Source organism: Haliotis rufescens, unplaced genomic scaffold (genome assembly GCF_023055435.1).
Source record: "Haliotis rufescens isolate VD_foot unplaced genomic scaffold, xgHalRufe1.0.p SCAF_19, whole genome shotgun sequence".
NCBI lineage: Eukaryota > Metazoa > Mollusca > Gastropoda > Lepetellida > Haliotidae > Haliotis > Haliotis rufescens.
Window position 1 is genome coordinate 6,108,144 of NW_025963879.1, and position 21,813 is coordinate 6,129,956.

At 36.9% G+C, this 21,813-nt stretch overlaps 1 protein-coding gene across 2 annotated transcripts in view; it reads left to right on the forward strand.

Moving 5' to 3' along the window:
* LOC124148417 (E3 ubiquitin-protein ligase RNF31-like) overlaps positions 1-8,668 on the forward strand; it is a 265,524-nt gene extending 256,856 nt beyond the window's left edge. For both annotated transcript variants that reach the window (XM_048398840.1, XM_046519497.2), the window contains one exon: positions 7,988-8,668. In XM_048398840.1, the coding sequence (XP_048254797.1) occupies positions 7,988-8,020 (33 nt within the window). In that variant the 3' untranslated portion in view covers positions 8,021-8,668. The remainder of the gene's footprint in view (positions 1-7,987) is intronic.
* The last annotated feature ends 13,145 nt before the right edge of the window (positions 8,669-21,813 follow it).

The following is a 21,813-nucleotide window of genomic DNA, read 5'->3' on the forward strand; positions in this document are numbered from 1 at the left end:
CAGCTAAAAGGTATTCTAAGGCTAAAAATAAATTAGTGGAAGGATACGATCCGAGTAAACCCGACACGCACATATTATATCTCGACGCTAACAATTTGTACGGATGGGCTATGAGTCAACCTTTACCCACGGGTGGTTTTGAGTGGGTCGATGATATCGAAGTGAATGATATCCATAATAATGATGCGAATAAAGGGTACATACTAGAAGTTGACTTGGAATATCCAAGTTCGTTACATAAAGATCATAACAGTTATCCGCTAGCTCCCGAAAGATTAATGGTTAATAAAGATTGGATGTCGGAATATCAACGCTCTTTGATGGGTAATAGTAGGTTAGCTAACGTAGAAAAACTCGTACCAAATTTGATGGATAAAACAAAATATATAGTTCACTACAGAAATCTCCAGTTATATCTATCGTTAGGTATGAAACTTAAGAAAATACACAGAGTTCTAAAGTTTGATCAAAGCCCTTGGATGGAGCCCTATATAAGGTTGAACACAGATTTAAGAAAGATAGCTACCAGCGATTTCGAAAAGAACCTATATAAGCTCATGAATAACTCAGTATTTGGTAAAACTATGGAGAATCTAAGGAAGCGTGTTGATGTTAAATTAGTCAGATCTAATGAGGAAGAAAGACTCAGGAAACTTATAGCCAGTCCGGCTTTTAACAGAAGCAAGATATTCCATAACGACTTAGCCGCGTTGCATATGCAGAAGAGTAATATAAAATTCAACAGACCGGTGTACGTTGGTATGAGTATTCTCGACTTGTCAAAACACTTAATGTATGACTTTTATTACAACGAACTTAAGAAGCAATACGGCGATAGATGCGAGGTGTTATATACCGACACAGATTCTTTGTTGATGGAAATACAAACCGAGGATGTGTATAAAGATATGGCAGAAAAAATAGATATGTACGACACGAGCGATTACCCAAAAGATAATCCACTGCACAGCGTAGTAAATAAAAAGGTGTTAGGTAAGATGAAGGATGAATGTGCTGGGACCCCTATAGCGGAGTATGTCGGATTAAGACCTAAGATGTATTCTATAAAGAAGTCCGATAATGGAGAGATAAGAAAAGCTATGGGTGTTAAGAAGTATGTTGTAAAAATGCATATCAAACACGAACAGTATAAAGAATCATTATTCAACGGTAGAACGTTCAAACACGAGATGAACTCTTAAAGAAGTTACAATCATAGGATATATGGATTAAGAATGAACAAGACATCATTATCCCCCTTAGATACAAAGAGATAGATTGATAAGGATGGTGTAACTACCTATGCTTATGGTTATGGTGGTATTACCGTACCGTCGGGAACTATGAACAACTCTTCTCGTACAAATGCCCTACCCGGTCCATCTTTAAGATAATAAAGAATAGGCTCTCCTTCTTTCGTAACCAATCGACTAATGTTATACGTCTTAAGGGACCATATGGGATCGGTTGCGCGACGTAGGCCTCCTTCGAGTTCACCTGGCTGGTATAAATATCTTACCCTTACTCTATCCAGAAGTTTTCGTTCTTTGCCTCTCCTCGGTGCTGAAGATTCGGAAGTCACGGATTTCATTTTAATAGCATCGGATGGTTTCTTCCCTATTAATCTCGTTACTTCATTATTCAGCGCTGATACAACGGCTGATTATCGTGTCACCCATTTGGTTGATCTCAATCGTTCCGATTTCATTTCGATCCCATACTGATAGCCAAACAAACATTCCGCTAATGTCCTGTTAAATCTTTCGATGATAGCTTGACTGCGGTGGGCCTCTCTTTCACCATGCCTGATTTCGACATCGTGCTTTGTAAACAGCTTAGTTACCGATCCCATAAACTCGCGACCGGGATCTACTTGAAATAGCATAGGCCATTTTAGCGGTCCGCGTTTATATATGCGACTCAGTGCATTAGCTACTTCTGTTGAATCTTTCGAGGTTAATGGCTCAGCCTCATTGTATCGACTAGCCACATCCACTACGGTTAAAGCGTATTTATACGTTTTGCGTTTTACCTTATCGTGGGGGAGAAACAAGAGGTCAGCCTGATGAACTTCATTCGTTGTAAAAAAATCAAACTTCTTCCTCGGTATATAACGCGGTGCCGGTAAATATATTTGCCACATCGCTTGTTTCTTTAACCAATCCTTGGCCACATCTTTAGATACCTTAGCTGAGGTGGCTAATTTTTGTATTGCTCCTATACCTTTCCAATATCCTCGTGGGCTATAGTAAATTTTATCCATTATTAATTAATATTGATGTTTCGTTTAATACAACTCATGACTATCGTTGAATCGCATAATCATTTTGGCATAAAAAATGCCACCTGTAGTAGCAGTATAGGTATATGAATCCGGCTCCAGTGGAGTTGCGGCAGAACCCCCATTACCTATACTACTGCTTTACTGCGCCTCTCGTGTGTTGTGGTCATGGTGGCAATAGGAGTTTGTGTGCTTGCTTTGCTGTTTGCAAATTTGGTCAATGAAAACATTAAATTTGCAATACAACATCACTAGACATGATGATGGTATTCAAATACAAATTCAATGGTATTTGTGTACTGTATGAGGGACAATGCAGAGGTTTTTTGTCTCGTAAAATAAGCGGGAAATCAATGCTAATTTATATACCCCGGCTATAAAGCGAATCAGAATATAGCACAACACTAGTGCATATAAAATCTCTACATTTCTTCCGCAGAAAAAAAAAAATACATTGTAGCCCTTCAGCGAATTCAGGGAAATGGAACAGATTATATGAATTAAACTTGGTCAATACAAATTTGAAATTTGAGATAAAACATCACTAAACATAATGATTAGCCGATTAAATTGTATTTCCTGTTCTGATTGGCATTGTTTTATATGCAGAGATTAAGATAACCATGCGTCTTGTCTCGTAAACTAGGCCTTCAGCTATATACACTTTTCTCGAAACCCACCGGTGATTCGGCCAATAATATTACTTTAAAGAATTTTGATACAATGAGTGGAAGAATTGTATCTGAAACTATTATTTTGTCAGGAATAATTTATTCCAATATCATGTGCAGTTGCAGCTTTACTATATATATGTGAAATAAATTAATAACCATAAGCGTAGCACTTTGGTTCAGCTGATCGCTATTGCCGGAAATGTTTTCGAATGGAAGAATTTGACCAATCACCATCCATGCGCCCGTGATTGCAAAAACTTAATGTTGACATATAATAGTCAAACTACAACAAGTATGACTTTCAGTGATTCAATGTATGGCATTTATGATATATATATATCCATTCTCTATCAATAGCGGTAAAATGACCGTGGTTGCTGTAAATAACGGTGAGTTGTGCGATCTTCCAATCACTTCACATATGATTTTGCCGAAATGAATTGAAACAATATTGAATGAAATGTTGAATAAAATTATTAAATAGATTACCAACAGAAGTCCAGATATATTATGAACTCTTCTACAACCAGACATGATTTGAGCATTTAAGTACGGATTTGTTGACATGGTATTTCAGGTGTTCCGTGCTTACAGTAATGTCTATGTGTTGCGGGAAAAAACCAATAACATACTCAACCCTGTGTATAAGACGACCCCCCCAAAACCACACACACACATACTTTGAAAGCCTCCTAATTCTAGTTATGAAAAACTCGCCTTATACACAGCAATATACGGATTTGGATTCTTACCAGTGTGTACACAACCCCCCCCAAAAAAGAAGGGCCTCCCACCCGCCCGCCCGATATTTTCAAAAGCTATTGCCTGAGAACCAATTTTTATTTTTCAGCCTAAATTGTACTCAACTTTGTACGTCTGGGTTTAAGTGTAATTTTTGTTTACCTCTCCCCCTCAAGCTTCAACATGAATCAGCAGTTATCATCCACGCTCCTGGCTCAGCAATCTCTGAGGCACTTCAAGATGATGTCGGACTCCCTTGGTGATTACCACCTAACCTACTTTGGGTTGGGCGCTATCCATGCCCTCGATGACCATTGACATCCTGAATGTTTAATTGACCTGTGCCTTCAGGCATCTCTACCTTGTCGGTGCCTGCAGACACTTCTACAGTGCCTGATACCTGGCAACTCTTTCTGACTGGGCTTCGGGCATCACCTCCACACCTGCATTGACCACCTATCACGTCCAGTTGTTATCTGCGCCTCCCGGGTTTCCGACAGCTCCACAAGCACATTTCCTGCTGCTGGCCTACATGGAACCTACTTGGATGCAGACTTTTAAGCAGCCCATGTTTCAGCAGGCGCCTGTGTCCCCCCTGTCACAAGCGCCTGCGCCTGCCTACCAGCAGTCAACACTAGCGCCTTTGGCGCCTTACATACTGCTTGCACGACAGCACTTGCAACGCCTCATGTGCTTGTAGTCCCTCAGCTCCTCCTGCTCACCAGACAGTGGCGACTGTTTCAGCCCCCTCTACATCTATGGCAGCACCCAGGGTGGGCTTAGGTATCCTTGTCATGGATTAGGTCACAGGATTCATCTCCAGGCATGTCTTTAAGCCGATCCTCCAAAGTGCCATGATCCAAGTAACGTTCCAGGAGCCACTCTCCTGTCTGCCGCTCAGAGCACTACTTATCAGATTTCTCGAAGGGGTCATTATCCAAGTCACTTGACAAGTCCTTGGAGTGGGGTACTCACCTCGGTCCTGCTCAGATGCTATTTTAGATGGTAGACTGCTTTTCAGCGGTAGCACCTTCACCCGGCTCAGGTGTTAACAAGAGGGACACCCTATGGTCGCACCCTATACCTCCATCTATGCCTTTGGGGTTGCAGACCATGTGCACGACTTGGACGAAGATCTCCTTTGCTGGCATTGGCCTCATGATCTCGGACGATGGATCAAAATCTTACTGAGATTAATGCCAGCAGGATTGATCACTTCCAGACATTCGTGGATTTCCAACAGAAGCAGATTGACCACATGCGTAAGGTGACTCCAGCTGAAATCACCGCAACCTCCCATATGGGATATCTGGCCTTGTCAACGTGGGATTCTGAGTTTATTTCTTTCACCACCAGTCAACCAGAAGCTTTTACTGCAGTAACACTTAGTTCCCAGAGACTCTAGTGTGATACATGAAGCCAACTTTTATCAAGGAAAATATCTGCATGTAAAACATCTTTGCTACTGCATGTTATACACCATTCGAAAGGTCTAATCCTACTGTTCATACATATGAAAGCTATGTTTATCACATTATTTAAATAATGCATTTACAGCTTAATTAAGTTAGTTGTAAATAAAAAATGTAAGCTAATACATTCATAATGTCCAGATTGAGGACCAAGGAAGTGAAAACTTGACGATTTTCGGCAAATATAAGATTTAATAAAATCCACTTTTATGAAATAGAAACAATTCATGTAAGTCCTCTTCGGCAAGTATCAAGAATTTCAGTGACCAACTCATTTATGAAAAGTGACTTTCATTGGACTTAATTCACAGCCCTGTTTTTGTCCAAAAAGTCAGTAGAAACACTCTGTAAAACCACATTACACTGCACATATGCTGTAACAGATGAGTACATAAACTGAATCATATTCAGCATTTTAACTGTCAGGCCTCATTTGTGGAGAACATAAATAGTTTTTTTCTGTCTGCAGTCTACAAATGCAACATAAAATCCACCTCTATTTTTGTATCAATAGGCCTATAACCTGCTTGTTCCTCACATATTTTGTTTTTATTTTCGGCCAATGTTTTCAATCTTAAGTAAATTATTGTTGCAAATATCTTTCCGAAAACACTTTAAACTTAATCCCCTGTAATTATTAGGCTCATCACTTGGGCCATTTTTATTAATTGGCACTATATTTGTACCTCTACTCCACGCAAGTGGAAACTGGCCTGTTAAATAACTAAATAAAGTATCCATGTACCCTGTAAGGCATAATTATTTTACATGATGATTTGGACATTTCCAGTAATAACATAATTCCTTTGAATACCCTACCTCTCTTACACCATAAATTCCCGTTTTGTTTATTATAGACATAAAATGGTTTTCCTCTTTCTGCTTCACATTGACAAAAAAACATACGCCTTAAAAATCAACTGTTTCACATCAACGGAGTTGTGCATCTTGTCAGTCAACAATGACGTACGAGGGCTGGTCAAAAAGTTTTAAGCCTAAAAAACAAAACCTACATTAGTGAAAGTGTTTTTAATTTTTATCAAAATCTCATATCGATAGTGAAGCTTTTCAATTCCAGTCAGGAAGAAGTTTCCCAGAGCCACCCTGAAATACCCATTCACGTCAGCTTTAAAGTCATCGTTGTCTTCACGAAGGTGTTCTTTCAGTTTAGTTCATTGTTTATCCTACCAAGCCAGAGTTTCGTCCTGTACAGGGCATCATCTACATCGAGCCACATTCCAGTTACACCACGGTATCCTGGGCCCCCCATGAAGTCACAGGAGATGATCGTGGAAGCAGTCAATCAGCCATGCTGATCTGGTCATTTTTGGATGACACTAACATCCCTCCAAGTTCTCATGTTGAAAGGTGGACTTCTGCTCATCCCTCCTCATTCTTATAATTATACACAAAGATAACCATTGTGTGATTTTTAGTTCATCTCAGGATCATCAAAGTAATGTCCATCTGTCAATGCTTCTGTCTGTTCAAATAGAGCATAAAGACATCTGCTTTACAACTACTGAACACATTCATATCATGTGAGAATAAGCAGGTTTAGCTTGTCCTTTAGATGCCGCAGCACATGATAATGAAGAATATAGCCCTTCTGTACTCTATACAGCCTATACATGTCAAGGTTATCATTACAGGTATTTCATTGTCTGACTTTGAAGTTGAAGGTCACTACTTTTTTAATAAACATACAAACTGGTTATGACCCCAATGACATCTGTGACCTCTCAGAAAAGGGCTCACGCTGTATAGAGTACCACCGATTTTTGTGAAAGATCAAAGATTATCAAACTTAAGGTTTTGAAAATAGATAAGTTTTAATGCCTATTTGATAATTTGAAACATGAGACCATCTATGTCTATAACTTATATATGTATAAGTTATAAAATATCAATGTTAGGAAAAATTCATTTCTTAAGTGTAGTTGCTTCTTTTAATTCCTATTTTAAACAATGAAAAAGTAGTGTATTGAAGCAAAAGCTAATACATCATCAAATAAGACTTCTAAACATAACAGAGAAAATCCAAAATATTCAAAGACGTAGGGCTCCAAGTTCACTATTTTAATTACTTGTTGACAGCTAAGTAAATATATTAAATCATTAGCCAAAATGAAATGCAAGTGGCCATGCTAATATTGGCATGCAACTTTGCCTCTTACAATTGTGAGGAATAAAAGATTATGGTAAATTGAAAGCTGTTTGTTATTTATTATAATTTATTACTGTTAAAGATATCTGATTTGAACACAATGTTACAATTGTAACAGTGTTAAAAGTTTGTGCAATTATATATTAGCTGACTCTCAATTTGATCTCACTCTATAGAGAACTGCCAAACATGAAATGATGACGATCATGGATATTCCTATTAGTGTGATACTTTACTTCAATCTCAAATTTGAACACAATGGTGTATGAGTAGATATGAGTGCTCAGTTCTCAACCTGAGTTTAACCTTAAACAAAGTCAGCAACAAAATTTAAAAAACTAAACTGTCACTAAAATTGATTACTGAATTCATGATTTTTCCACACTCGCCAAGAGATTGCATTTCACAAACTTCACTCACAAATGCAAGCAAAGCACTTGCAGCTTGAGCAGTGCAGAAGAGGTATCACAATAAAAACTCACATTATAGTATGGTTGTAAGACAATTTATTTGGGTTAGCAAATCCTCACATGTTTCGTATCAATGAGGTGAGCTTCTGTACTTCTGGTACACTGGTTATTATCAGAGTTAACTTTGTTGGATGTGGACTTGAACTGTATCTCTTGGTATATTTTCTCTCTTTTGTTTGCAGTTCATAAAACAGAAAATACCCTTGAAGAGATGAATGTGTACAGTGTGCTGCTGTGAAATGGGAAAACACCACACACATTAACTGCCAACAGGAAGCTATAGTGTGAATCATGGAATTCAAGAGTGGAGGAAGGATGACATTGACATACAACTGCATTTTGTGATATGTTTTAGTGAGACATTTAAGTAAATTGATTAGTTAATTGCTAAGAAATATTTATGTCATGCACAATATTTTTTCACAAAACATGGGTAAACATTTGACAAAAATGATTTTTTTTCTGTATGGCTAATATGGCTGTCTCAGCCTGAAAGTCTAGTGAGCTTATGTCATAGCCTACTTGTCTGGTATCTTCAAGAAGTAGTAAGTACACTTTTCCCAGTTTCCGCCACCAATTAACTCTGAAAAAGTGGATACCTGGAAAATAGCTGAGAAAGACAGATAACACTGTTTTGACAGTCTTTTCAAGTAAAATTCCCATCATATAATCAATATTATCCAATTATCTGTCAGTGAACATGTTACTTAAAATCAAACCAAACATACTAAGTACTTGATGATAAAAAATGTACTTTCAACTTTCAAATGAAGGTAAGGATAAGGTAAGTGCTTGATAACAGTGTTAGAACCTACACCGAAACGTAGCTCTTTATTGTAATAAAGAAGTTGTTCATCCATAAATTCTTATCCTTACTCTCTGTTTTAAAAATATTTTTATTTCAATTCAGTAGACATGAATGTAACATTGGTACATGAGGTATATACATGTAGCAAATCATAGAATCTTAAAACATGATCAGATATGGGTAAGTACATATATTGATTGACTGAGAAATTGTAATAAGTAGGCTGATAATTCCTTCCATTTTCTGTCGAATAGCTAAAATTGCAAGTACTTTGATTATTTCTTGTAAACTGCATTATTTTGCTATTGAATGTGTCCGAAAGTTTATCAAACGAAATCATATGCAAACTCTTTAAAAATGATTTTATTTACAAAGAATTATACATCCGTGTCAATAATTCTAGAAAATTAAGTTAGATGTAACAAAATGATTGTAATAGTCTAACGGGATAACTATGCATGTGGAGATGTTTGTTTACCGCCGTTGCCATGATCGTACAAATTCCATCCAATCGATGATGTTACGATTCAGATTGTTTTTGTTTACAATTAGTTACACCGAAAGTTGCTAATTTTTAGAAATTAAGGAACATGAGTGTTTTCCTTTCGTCAGAAAACAAAAAATTATGATCGAATAGGAAAAATGATGAAATTATAAAGAAAATTTCGGAGTGCATGCCGCTGAACGTGAAGTGCCAAAAGTCAACAATGGCCGTTTCTGGTAGTTGTGTGCCGAGAAGTTTGGCTGAAACTTTTTTAACTTGCGATATTTTCTTTTTTGAGGTAAATAAATTACTGAAAGTTTTTATATTGAGCAAGCTGAGCATTTATGCATGTCATACGTAATTTCAATGTTACGCATGGCCTTCTTGGTAAATAGATATGGCGAGTTTTATTTTGGGGTGTCGTTATGCTATCCGCCTGTCGAATAGGTTCGACATCAGATGCACGGGAAGTGACACCTCTGTCGAATGGGTTTGACTATAGCGTGCAGAGCTGTAATACTACTATTTTTCATTGCGATGAATTTTTCTAATTTACATACATCTTTCAATATTTTTATGAAAAAAGGGAAAGCATAATGGAGTTTTCTTAGTGCTTGACTGGTGAATGTATTTTTTTGCAAGAAGAATTATGTGGTTGAAAAGGTAGTTGTTTTTGTTGTTGCAAAATAACTTATCCAGAATGGTAATATGAATATCATATGCAAGTTTCGAGTTTAGGTACATTTCAATTTCTAACCAAAATTCCTTTACAAAAACATTCTACATACACATGGTATAAGTCGTCAGATTCAGAGACACAAAATGAGCATATATCATCATCTATTAACTTCATTTTCAATAATTCCTTTTTGGTATATAGAGCTCTGTTTATGAATCTGTACTGGAAATCTATTAGTTTAACATCATTGATACACAATCTACAATTAGAGAAAACACTATTCCATAAAATACTTTGATTCAGTTCATTTTCCTATTTATCACACACCAGAGGAAAGTTGGTTGTAGCTATCAGTTTATCATAAAATATTCTGGAGCCCTTTGTTCTTATCAACAAGTCTCTCAAAATGTTATTTATGTATAAGTTAGCTGTGATAGAAGATCTGCCATTTATTGCTTTTTTTCATGATTTAGGAATATTTAGCATTACTCTGTTGTAGTCAAGTATAGTACCTTTAATTTGAAATTGGTTTGGTAATTCTTCAAATGTTAAAAATCTGTTGTTGCTACATAAATCTTTTAAACTATGAATACCCTTATTAAACCAATGTTTTAGAATGAAATTATTTTTAAATTGGTGATTGAACCATAATGGTTCTGATAAAATTTTGTCAATACTTTGTCAACTTTATGTTTTCTGTAGTAATTACCCCAAATATTCAATATATCCCTCCAAAAGGGATTTTTCAAAGTAATAAACTTATCAACATTTGCTCCCATTCTTATCCTTACTTAGTACTCCAACTTCTAAATGCCTATCAAAGAAGCTTCAAATGAAGGATACAGATTTACACCATCATCACCCGCTCCAGTCATTTTCATGACCAGATGGAACACAACAGATAAATACTCTAAAACAACTGTCTATTTTATATGGCATAATTCTAAAATTGACAGAGATCATCAATTCTGTGAGAAACATTATATTATTCCAAAGAAAGCATAAATTGCAAGTGACATACACGTAATTGGCAAATCAAAATGTCCTATTATCTCCCCTTGAATGACAAGTAACAGGACCAGTAAGTAAGTTTCAGTTCGAGAACCCGAAATATAGTTAAATAAAGTGTATAATTCTTACAATTCTTTACTTTTGTGTCCTTAAACATTGACCAAATGTGCAGGAACAATGTATCTTTTTGAGGATACACAATGGCAGGACCAGCTTCTGATAAATAGTGGAAATGTACTAAACATTACTGCAAATATTGCATTGCATATAAACTGTTTTGCAAGTTCACCTGTGACCCCCATATACAGTTGAGCAACCAAATAATAAATCAACTGGTACCTGACGGTTTCAGCAATAGCTCACTGTTGAAATGTTTTGGCAACTACTCATGACTGACTACTATTACCATTTTTCAATTTTTATACAGGAACACAGTAATTTAAACAACTATCCAATCCTAACAAGGTCACACATATTTCATTGGATTGTTTTTCTCTCAGCAAATCGAGTGCATGTTGGCTCAATAACAAGATATGTGTATACACAGTTGGTGTCTTGGATCAACATGAGGCTATGACCATGTAGCCTACAAATAAATTACTGTAGACTCATTAGCAACATAGTTACAACAGCAGTTTGGTTTTCAGTTGATATTTGTCATTTGTGTGATTATAAGCCTGGGCCCCGTTCCTCAAAACAATCGTAGCGCTAAGGTAATCGTAAGTCCAATACTTTAACATAGGCTCACGATCAATGTAGCGCTAAGACCGCTTTGAGGAATGAGGCCCAGGGCCTACATTTTTGAAATGATCTTAGCTAAGATAAATTTTAACAACTTACGTTCAAAGATAAGATATCTAAGGTTAAGATAAGATAGATTTTCGAAACTATCGTAAACCTGTCGCAGATCTTCAGAGTTACGATACCTATCGTAACTCTGACAGAGAACTCATTTGTGTTAGAGATTGAAAAAGCGGGGTGTTTCCCAATGACGTCACGAGGATTTCCCAGGTGCTGACAATGACAACAACATAGATAAGTGACACGGAATTCATGATCACATTGTCAGGTCACATTGTTTAACATGCACATATTTGAGGGAAATTCTGTAGAATCCTACATGTAGACGTTTTGTTCTTACGACAAATGATGCCATGACTACCCGAACACAAATAGTATTCGTGTGCCATGCAATAGCATTTTTCAAAACCGATAAATGTTATAATCAATAAGTGTAGTGTTACCACACTTTAGCTATTAGAATTGAAATAATGTGCGAAAAGATACTTCACTATTTTCCCTTCAAATGGTCCTCCCGTGAGCGCGCAGAACTGTATGATATAAACACATTGCGTACAAAGTCAAGGACGAAAGTAAGGGACGTTATTCTAAATGACAATGACGAGACCTTTGATCGAACTGCATATGCGTTCAGCATTTAACATGCGTGTTCAAGTCTGATGTTAAGTGATGTATACTGTATATTTTTGTGTTTATGTCAAAAGTCAAGTTTAGTGTAAACACTAACATAAAACGTGGAAACACTCAAAACAAAAATTGTTAAGGAAGCAGCGCACCTACAAGCAAGTTTTTATAACAATCTAAGCCTGTTAAGTTTGTTTTGTTACTTATGTATCCAATATATTTCACGAATTAACCAAGGACTTAAATACAATATCAAGCTGTTAGTATTTAGATGATGAAATTATTTTTTTAACTATCTAGATCCATAATTATTTTCAAAATTTAAAAGTGACACTAATTTTCGTTCGCAGAGAGAGATAATTTAGGAATTGTCAAGTTATGTTGTCTCATGGAACACGCCACAAGTTAACGTGAACATACATATAATGTGGTCATTTTCTATCCTTTTAAATTAAGTAGAGGTAATAAACTGATTTGTCTGATTTAAATCTGGCTGAGGAGCGAAATACTTTGTAATTTTAAAACCGGTTTATTGAATGCAAAGATTATTGTGTTGAAAATGTGTATTTTATATTGATCAGTAAATTTCATTCAATAAACTTTTTTTCTGCGAACATATATTGGAAAGTGAATTTTGGACAATGTGCAAACTATGCTACATTTGGATGAGAACCAGAACGAGCATGGGAACCCATTTTTTATTTGATTTGTCGATAGGAAAATCTGTGCTTAACTTTTGCTGTCAAAATTTCAGTAAATTGATATAATTATAATGGAAAACATCTATATGCCGTTAATCACCTGTTTTTAAAGAATGCAATTGTTCAACAGACAGTTTTTAATCACTTTTTATCAAATATTTGTCTTTCAAGAGGATATAGATAACATAGGTATTGAATTTAAAACGAAATAAATTACAATTACTTTTGCAAGAAGAAAAATATTAGATATTGTATACAGATATTTGATCACATGTTTTTCCTTGTTAAGTCAATAAAATGCGAAAATAAAAACTAAAGCATTGACACAAATGCGATCCAGAAAATATAACAGCGGAACTCTGGGCTTCATGAAAACTGTAACATTGAGCAAGGTGTCCCGGGCGAATACAAAGGGAAACCACTCTCAACTAGGGTTTGAACTAAGATTAGCTCCCCCTGTGTTATCAATGAGGTCACGGTCATTACTGTAGCCTGCCAACACCTTCCGTTTTTATCCTTCCCAAATTATCGAAAAGGTATGTTGTTTCACACTTCTTCAGCATGGACTCGGATAGAAATATATTGTAAGCTATCGACTCCACAGTTATGTGGATCGCTGTCGCGATTAAGAACATTTTTGACGTGAAATCCTTGATGCTTTCTTCGTGTTTTCAAAGTGTCAATTTGAATCACTCAGTTTTACAAAATGAAATGTCCATGTTTGAACGTAAAGCAGACTAATTGTTTGGCAAAATATCTATGGAAAAGTATGCCACCATCTTGGATGAAGATAAAATAAACTTACGACAGGTATGGGGCTATCTTAGATTTACGACATCTTAGGGCTACGATAGTTTCGAAAATATGCTACGATAGCCTACGATTTCCTAACGATAAATTTACGATAATTTTAGGGCTATGATCATTTCGAAAATCTAGGCCCTGTAACATTGAGCAAGGTGTCCCGGGCGAATACAAAGGGAGAACTAAGATTAGCTCCCCCTGAGTTATCAATAAGGTCACGGTCATTACCATAGCCTGCAGATACCTTCCTTTTTTGTCCTTCCCAAATTATCAAGAAGGTACGTTGTTTCATACTCCTTCAGCATAGACTTGGATAGAAATATATTTTAAGCTATCGACTCCATAGATATGTGGATCGCTGTCGCGATTAAGAACATTTCTCACGTGGAATCATTGATGCGTTCTTTGTGTTTTCGAAGTGTCAATTTGAATCACATAGTTTAACAAAATGAAATGTCAATGTTTGAACGTAAAGCAGACCAATTATTTTGCAAAATATCTATGGCAAAGTATGCCGCCATCTTGGATTTACGACAAACTTAAGATATCTTAGGGCTACGATAGTTTCGAAAATATGCTACGATAGCCTACGATTTCCTTATGATAACTTTACGATAATTTTAGGGTTACGATCGTTTCGAAAATCTAGGCCCTGCACAAAAGATTATCAGGAATGATGTGTGTTTAGTAAATACCTGCATGAACAAGATGGAGTCCATATCAATCATTGTATTGTTTTACTCAATTAGGCCTTATAAATTCTATTTATTCAAGTATGTACATCAGTAAGGCTTTATACTTCAACCTGATCTGTTGTGTAAACATCAATCTATCAACATTTGACCTTGTATAAACATCAGTTACTCACATGTAGATAACCTTCCTTTTTCACCTTTCTGTACATCACTTGCTTCATAACATTTTTTCACACCAAAACGTCACATTCATTATAATATAGGTTGGATATTCATAAAACTATCTCCCTTTATCTGGAAATGCATGTGTTAATTAGAAGAATATCAAGGCAGTTTTAGCAAGGACCATTCAACAGTGGACAATATTTTTATATTGCAAAGTGTCATCCAGAAATACATCACCAGAAGAAAACGAAAAGTATATTGTGTATTTACAGATTTTAAGAAGGCATTTGATATGGTTATCCGAAACAAGCTTCTATACTCCATGCTTCAGAATGGAATTCATGGCCAATACTGCAAGGTTGTAAAGAATATGTATGAAAATGTAATGCATGTTTACCAATTAAAAGTGTCAATGCCTATAAATATCTTGTCATGACTCCAAAGTTAGTATGGTCAAAACCTGCAACACATTATCTGAACAAGCCAGTAAAGCAGTCATTCCTATGAAATCTCTTTTATGGAAATAGCATCTGGCTGTTTTCCAGATGTTTGACAAGAAAATTACATGTAATCCTACTCTGGCATATTGTTCAGAAATTTGGGAATTTACTTTTGATGAAAATATTGAAAATATATCTTGGGTGTAGGGTGTAGGGTGTAGAAGCCCAAACTGTGTTACACATTGGGAAACTTGTAGACATCCACATTTACTTTGTATCTTGAAAAATGTGAGGCACCCATATCAATGATATAAGATATATATATATATATAAGATAAATATATAATTGATAGAAATCGCCCAGATTGGGCTTCCAACTTCCAACAAATTTAATATCCTTCTTGGTATATGTAGCAGCAGTGGGGGGAACGGGTATTATATTTCTATTTGACATTACTCACTTCCGCCATGGTCAGTGTCATGGTTGCCATTTTGAGACAAGGATACGATTATTGGCTTTGTAACATTGTTATTGTTATTTTCATGACTAACAAAATTATGAACTTAGTTTGCAAGTGTAAAACAAGATTTGTTTCTTTTATCAATTACTATTTATTGTATTGTGTAAATAAACTTAAAATGCCACTGGCAATCATTATATGTTATCTTTCTCCAGCATTGTTTATTTGTTTATGTCATTTGTTATTTGCTTTGCAAAGTGTATTCAGCAGCTTTCAACAGGGACCACAGAATGACCAGGATACGAATCTTTATTAAAGTGTAGTAAAACCTACTACAAGCTTAGTAGGCGAGGTGAAGTGTTGTTTACGTCATGTCCAAGATTATTGCACTTATGTAGGGACGTGCATGCATGTATGTGTGTATGTGGCTGCTTGTACTAGTCCAGACTTATGCCTATTTATAGTGCTAGCACACTTAGATACCATGCTGCAGTTTAACATGAATACCCCACTGAGACACAGTATACTGACTCTGAGCCGACCACCAGTCCTTGTTTTAACCCTTAATGCCGAGCGTGGGACAGGGTATCAACAAATACCATCTATTGACGTCTTATTGACTGTGTTGATTTTTCCATCACAAGGGATACTTATTTCAAATCATCATCTATTAAGGATCTTTTTAATAGTATTAGTTCTCATTTCATTATTTTATTTTTTAATATATATTGAACTTATTGATAAATATTTTATAAATATTATATTTTATAATATTGGTATTGTATTATTTGTTACTCCATGGTTAGTGGCTATATCTTCAAGGAGATTGAAGTAGTGTAAAATTATTGTTCCCCTGAGAGGATACGTAATACCACATCCTTCAAAGTACCTTTTTTCATACGACAGATAAAACGTAGTATCTTTGTGATTTTTAATTAATGACTAACTTGCATATCATGGCCAGCAGCTAAAGGGATGGTGTAAATCCTGCTCGAGAACTGTTTAGGTTAGCAGAAGTATCCAAAGTCCCCACGGTCCCTAGTATGGTGGCCTTGATATATCTAGTTATTTTATTGTCTTTGATGACAGGTTTTATAGAGTCTAACTGTATTTATTATGTATAACATTTTATAGTCACGATATTCTGAAATGTGACTTTAAATTTTGGAATATTGCTGATGCGGCTGAAAGCAGCATTTGTTACTCACTTGTTGGGTCAAGACTAAGGTCGTTTGACACAAAATACTTGAGGTGTATGAAAATAAAACATCAACATTCAAAGAAAAGCTATTTGAATGTATACACCAAAACTGACGGCGTTGAGTGATGCAAATATTTTCCTGCACTGTAGAGCCTTGCTTGACCACCGGAGCTGTCCAAATAAAACCCTGGCTCATCTGTGAAGAGTATAACTGTCCCAGTCTTGTCTTCGGACCATCAGATGCTGTACACACCAAGCTAGGCGTGCCTAACGGTGACGTTGAACCATAATTGCAACTTTGCTGAACATCGGGCCAGCTATTTAGCTCCTTCAACCGGTTGAGTACGGTTTCGCTACTAACTGATCTCAACCCAGGAATTATCGGATCTGTTAATGTGGCAGTTTGGTAACAATTCCTAAGATTTAACAACCAATTATGAGTGTCTTGTTGATGTGACGTCACACTTGGACGACCTGCCCATGGCAAGTCAGTTGTGTAGCTCCCTGCTGTTACAGTTAAACAAAACTGTTTTATGAGCAACTGGTAGCCAAAGAATAATTATGTTGCTGTTCACACTGAAAAACCAGGTGTGTTAGTGTGTGTATTATGGAAACAAAAGATGTCTTCATGAATGTGTATTGAACGATGCATTATTCAATGTTAGAATATATTTCTTTTTATTAAACTTTCATATGAAGTAGTTGCTATTTCACGTTAGTATATGTCATAATAAGATTTCTTGCCAGATTCAGTACTTCCGGATGAAAGCACACTTCTTTTGAGTACATGTTCACAGAGGCAGAATAGAGGAGAATAAAGCTGTTTTTGCAATAAAATGAGCTGCAAATGGCGTCATTAGTGGAACAGTTTCAGATACATGTTGTTTAACGCCGCACAGAGCAATATTCCAGCTATATGACGGCGGTCTGTAAATAATCGAGCCTGGACCAGACAATCCAGTGATTGACATCAGCATCGATCCGCGAAATTGGGATATGATGACATGCATCAACCAACTCAGCAAGCCTGACACCCCGATCCCATTAGTCGCCTCTTACGACAAGCATAGTTGCCTTTTACTGCAAGCATGGGTTGCTGAAGACCTATTCTACCCACGGATCCATAAGTAGAGCAAACGAGAAAGATGTGACTTCCTAAACCACACGGAATCAGCCACTGATCTCGGCAATTGAGTGCACCCAGATACATGTCATTTCACACACATTTGCAGAATATCCCCTGCAATATGAACACAGAAGGCCTTCCTTCACAAAGAGGTTAGTCTCCAAGACACAGAATCCAGATTGATACAGGGAGTCAAAGTATGCACACTTCCTATTTCCATAAAGGTGTTCATGAAGACTGTTTTAACATTAGTGGGGCACCGTGTCCGGTTGCCTAAGGCACCGCAATTCGCTGTGCAGAGTTGTGTCCCTTGGGTATGCCAGAAACCTATGAGTAGTATAGGTAATGGGGATTCTGGACCACTTCCACTGGAGCCAGATTTATATACCTATACCACCACTACAGGGGGAATTTTTTAGGTGTACACGCTGATGCGATTTAACGATCGTCATGATTCGTATTAAAAGAAACATCAATATTCATTAATAATGGATAAAATTTACTATAGCCCACGAGGATATTGGAAAGGTATAGGAGCAATACAAAAATTAGCCACTGCAGCTAAGGTATCTAAAGATGTGGCCAAGGATTGGTTAAGGAAACAAGCGATGTGGCAATTATACTTACTGGCACCGCGTTATATACCGAGGAAGAAGTTTGATATTTTTACAACGAATGAACTTCATCAGGCTGACCTCTTGTTTCTTCCCCATGATAAGGTTAGACGCAAAACGTATAAATACGCTTTAACCATAGTGGATGTGGCTAGTCGATACAAAGAGGCTGAGCCATTAACTTCGAAAGATTCAACAGAAGAAGCTAATGCACTGAGCCGTATATATAAACGCGGACCACTAAAATGGCCTAAGCTATTTCAAGTAGATCCTGGTCGCGAGTTTATGGGATCGGTAACTAAACTGTTAACAAAGCACGATGTCGAAATCAGGCGTGGTGAAAAAAAAGCCCACCGTAGTCAAGCTATCGTTGAAAGATTTAACCGGACATTTGCGGAATGTTTGTTTGGCTATCAGTATGGGATTGAAATGAAATCGGAACGATTGAGATCAACCGAATGGGTGACACGATTATCAGCTGTTGTATCAGCGCTGAATAATGAAGTAACGAGATTAATCGGGAAGAAACCATCTGATGCGATTAAAATGAAATCTGTGACTTCCAAATCTTCAGCAGCGCGGAGAGGCAAAGAACAAAAACTTCCAGGGATAGAGTAAGCGTAAGATATTTATACCAGCCAGGTGAACTCGAAGGAGGCCTTCGTCGCGCAACCGATCCGATTTGGTCCCTTAAGATATATAACATTAGTCGATTGGTTATGAAAGAAGGAGAGCCTATTCTTTATTATCTTAAAGATGGACCGGCCAGGGCATTTGTACGAGAAGAGTTGCTCATAGTTCCTGACGATACAGTATTACCACCATAACCATAAGCATAGGTAGTTACACCATCCTTATCAATCCATCTCTTTGTATCTAAGGGAGATAATGATGTCTTGTTCATTCTTAATCCATATATCGTATGATTGTAACTTCTTAAAGAGTTCATCTCGTGTTTGAACGTTCTACAATTGAATAATGATTCTTTATACTGTTCTTTTTTTATATGCTTTTTTACTACATACTTCTTAACACCCTTAGCTTTTCTTATCTCTCCATTATTGGACTTCTTTATAGAATACATCTTAGGTCTTAATCCGACATACTCCGCTATAGGGGTCCCAGCACATTCATCCTTCATCTTACCTAACACCTTTTTATTTACTACGCTCTGCAGTGGATTATCTTTTGGGTAATCGCTTGTGTCGTACATATCTATTTTTTCTGCCATATCTTTATACACATCCTCGGTTTGTATTTCCATCAACAAAGAATCTGTATCGGTATATAACACCTCACATCTATCACCATATTGCTTCTTAAGTTTGTTGTAATAAAAGTCATACATTAAGTGTTTTGACAAGTCAAGAATACTCATACCAACGTACACCGGTCTGTTGAATTTTATATTACTCTTCTGCATATGCAACGCGGCTAAGTCGTTATCAAATATCTTGCTTCTGTTAAAAGCCGGACTGGCTATAAGTTTCCTGAGTCCTTCTTCCTCATTAGACCTGACTAATTTAACATCAACACGCTTCCTTAGATTCTCCATAGTTTTACCAAATACTGAGTTATTCATGAGCTTATATAGGTTCTTTTCGAAATCGCTGGTAGCTATCTTTCTTAAATCTGTGTTCAGCCTTATATAGGGCTCCATCCAAGGGCTTTGATCAAACTTTAGAACTCTGTGTATTTTCTTTAGTTTCATACCTAACGATAGATATAACTGGAGATTTCTGTAGTGAACTATATATTTTGTCTTATCCATCAAATTTGGTACGAGTTTTTCTACGTTAGCTAACTAGAGCGGCAGCCCAAAGCACTTTGGTCAAACGAACAAGGTACCAATATCCGAACACAGGAACATTTACTGTGTAACCCAACATATTCATATATAGATGTCTGCCGGGGACCCCCTGCTGCGTGTGGCCCCTGGCCCCCCAAAAGAAGGGGCCATTCAAGGGCTGGATCAAACATTGGAGGTACCACATGAAAGTAAGTGTAAATGAACTGGTACATCTCACAGAGTACAGAATGGGCCACGCCAGACAAATCTTCCTCTGCAAAAGGCCTGCCAGACACCCCCAAAGAGGGTCCCAAAATTTGGGCTGGGTTAAACATTTGAGGTACCACATGAAATCAACATAAAATTAACTATTTCACTCTACTAAGAATAAAAACCCCATTGCCAGACAAATCGTCTGCTGCATAAGGCCCGCCAGACACCCCCAAATGTTGACCCTTAATGCACTCAGTGGACACTGGTAAAATTTGACCAGAGTATACATTCAAAGTACCAGATGAAAGTAAGTTTAGATCAACAGGTACATGTTACTGAGTACAACACGGCCCATACCTGACAAATTGTCCTCTGCATAAGGTCCGCCAGACCCCCCAGAGAGGGTCCCAAAATTTGGGCTGGGTTAAACATTGGAGGTACCACATGAAACCAACATAAAATGAACAATTGCACTCTACTTATTGCATAATACCCATTGCCAGACAAATCATCTTCTGCATAAGGCCCGCCAGACACCCACAAAAAGTTGACTCTTCAGGTATACACGGGTAAAATTGGTCTGGAATATATATCGATTGTACCACATTAAGGTACGTTTGAATGAACAGGTTCATATCACAGAGTACAGAATGGGCCACACCAGACACATCTTCCTCTGCATAAGGCTTAAACATTGGAGGTATCACATGGAACCAACATAAAATGAACTATTACACTCTTCTTATTACAAAATACCCATTGCCAGACAAATCCTCTTCTGCATAAGGCCCGCTAGACAGACCCACACCCCACCCAACACAGTTGACCCTCTGTAATCCCAGTGTGCATAATGAAACATTGGACATCAACTCTGAGAGTCAACAGATGGTCAAATTTATGTTTTGTTCTTAAAGGTGGAAGGATTTTATTGAGATTAAAATCACGTATTTATAAAACCAGGTCTCTGAATACTGGTATTGATATCATAGATTAGGCCTATCGTTGAAATGTAATAAAAAAGGCATGAATCTGATTCTTGTGAATATATATCTGATCAGCTATAAAGTCCTCAAAGCCTGCTATAGCCTGATAGCTTGGCTATGGATTCCTACAAACCCAAACATGCTTAGGTAGTCCTCAAAGCCTGCTATAAGAATGGTAAATGACAGTCCCTAATACCATTTGGAAATCTGTTGGTGATAATTGTGTTTAAAAACCTATGATCTCCGTTTATTTAGCAAGTTTTATCATCTAAAAAGCTGAATTCCGGCCAAATATTTCCATATTTATCAATTTTACATTAACGTCCTCTCTTCCTTGACGAGATACTATTGCGTCAGAAAAATCAAGTCTAACGAATGCAATGTAAATGATTGGTTGCATAGTTCTCGC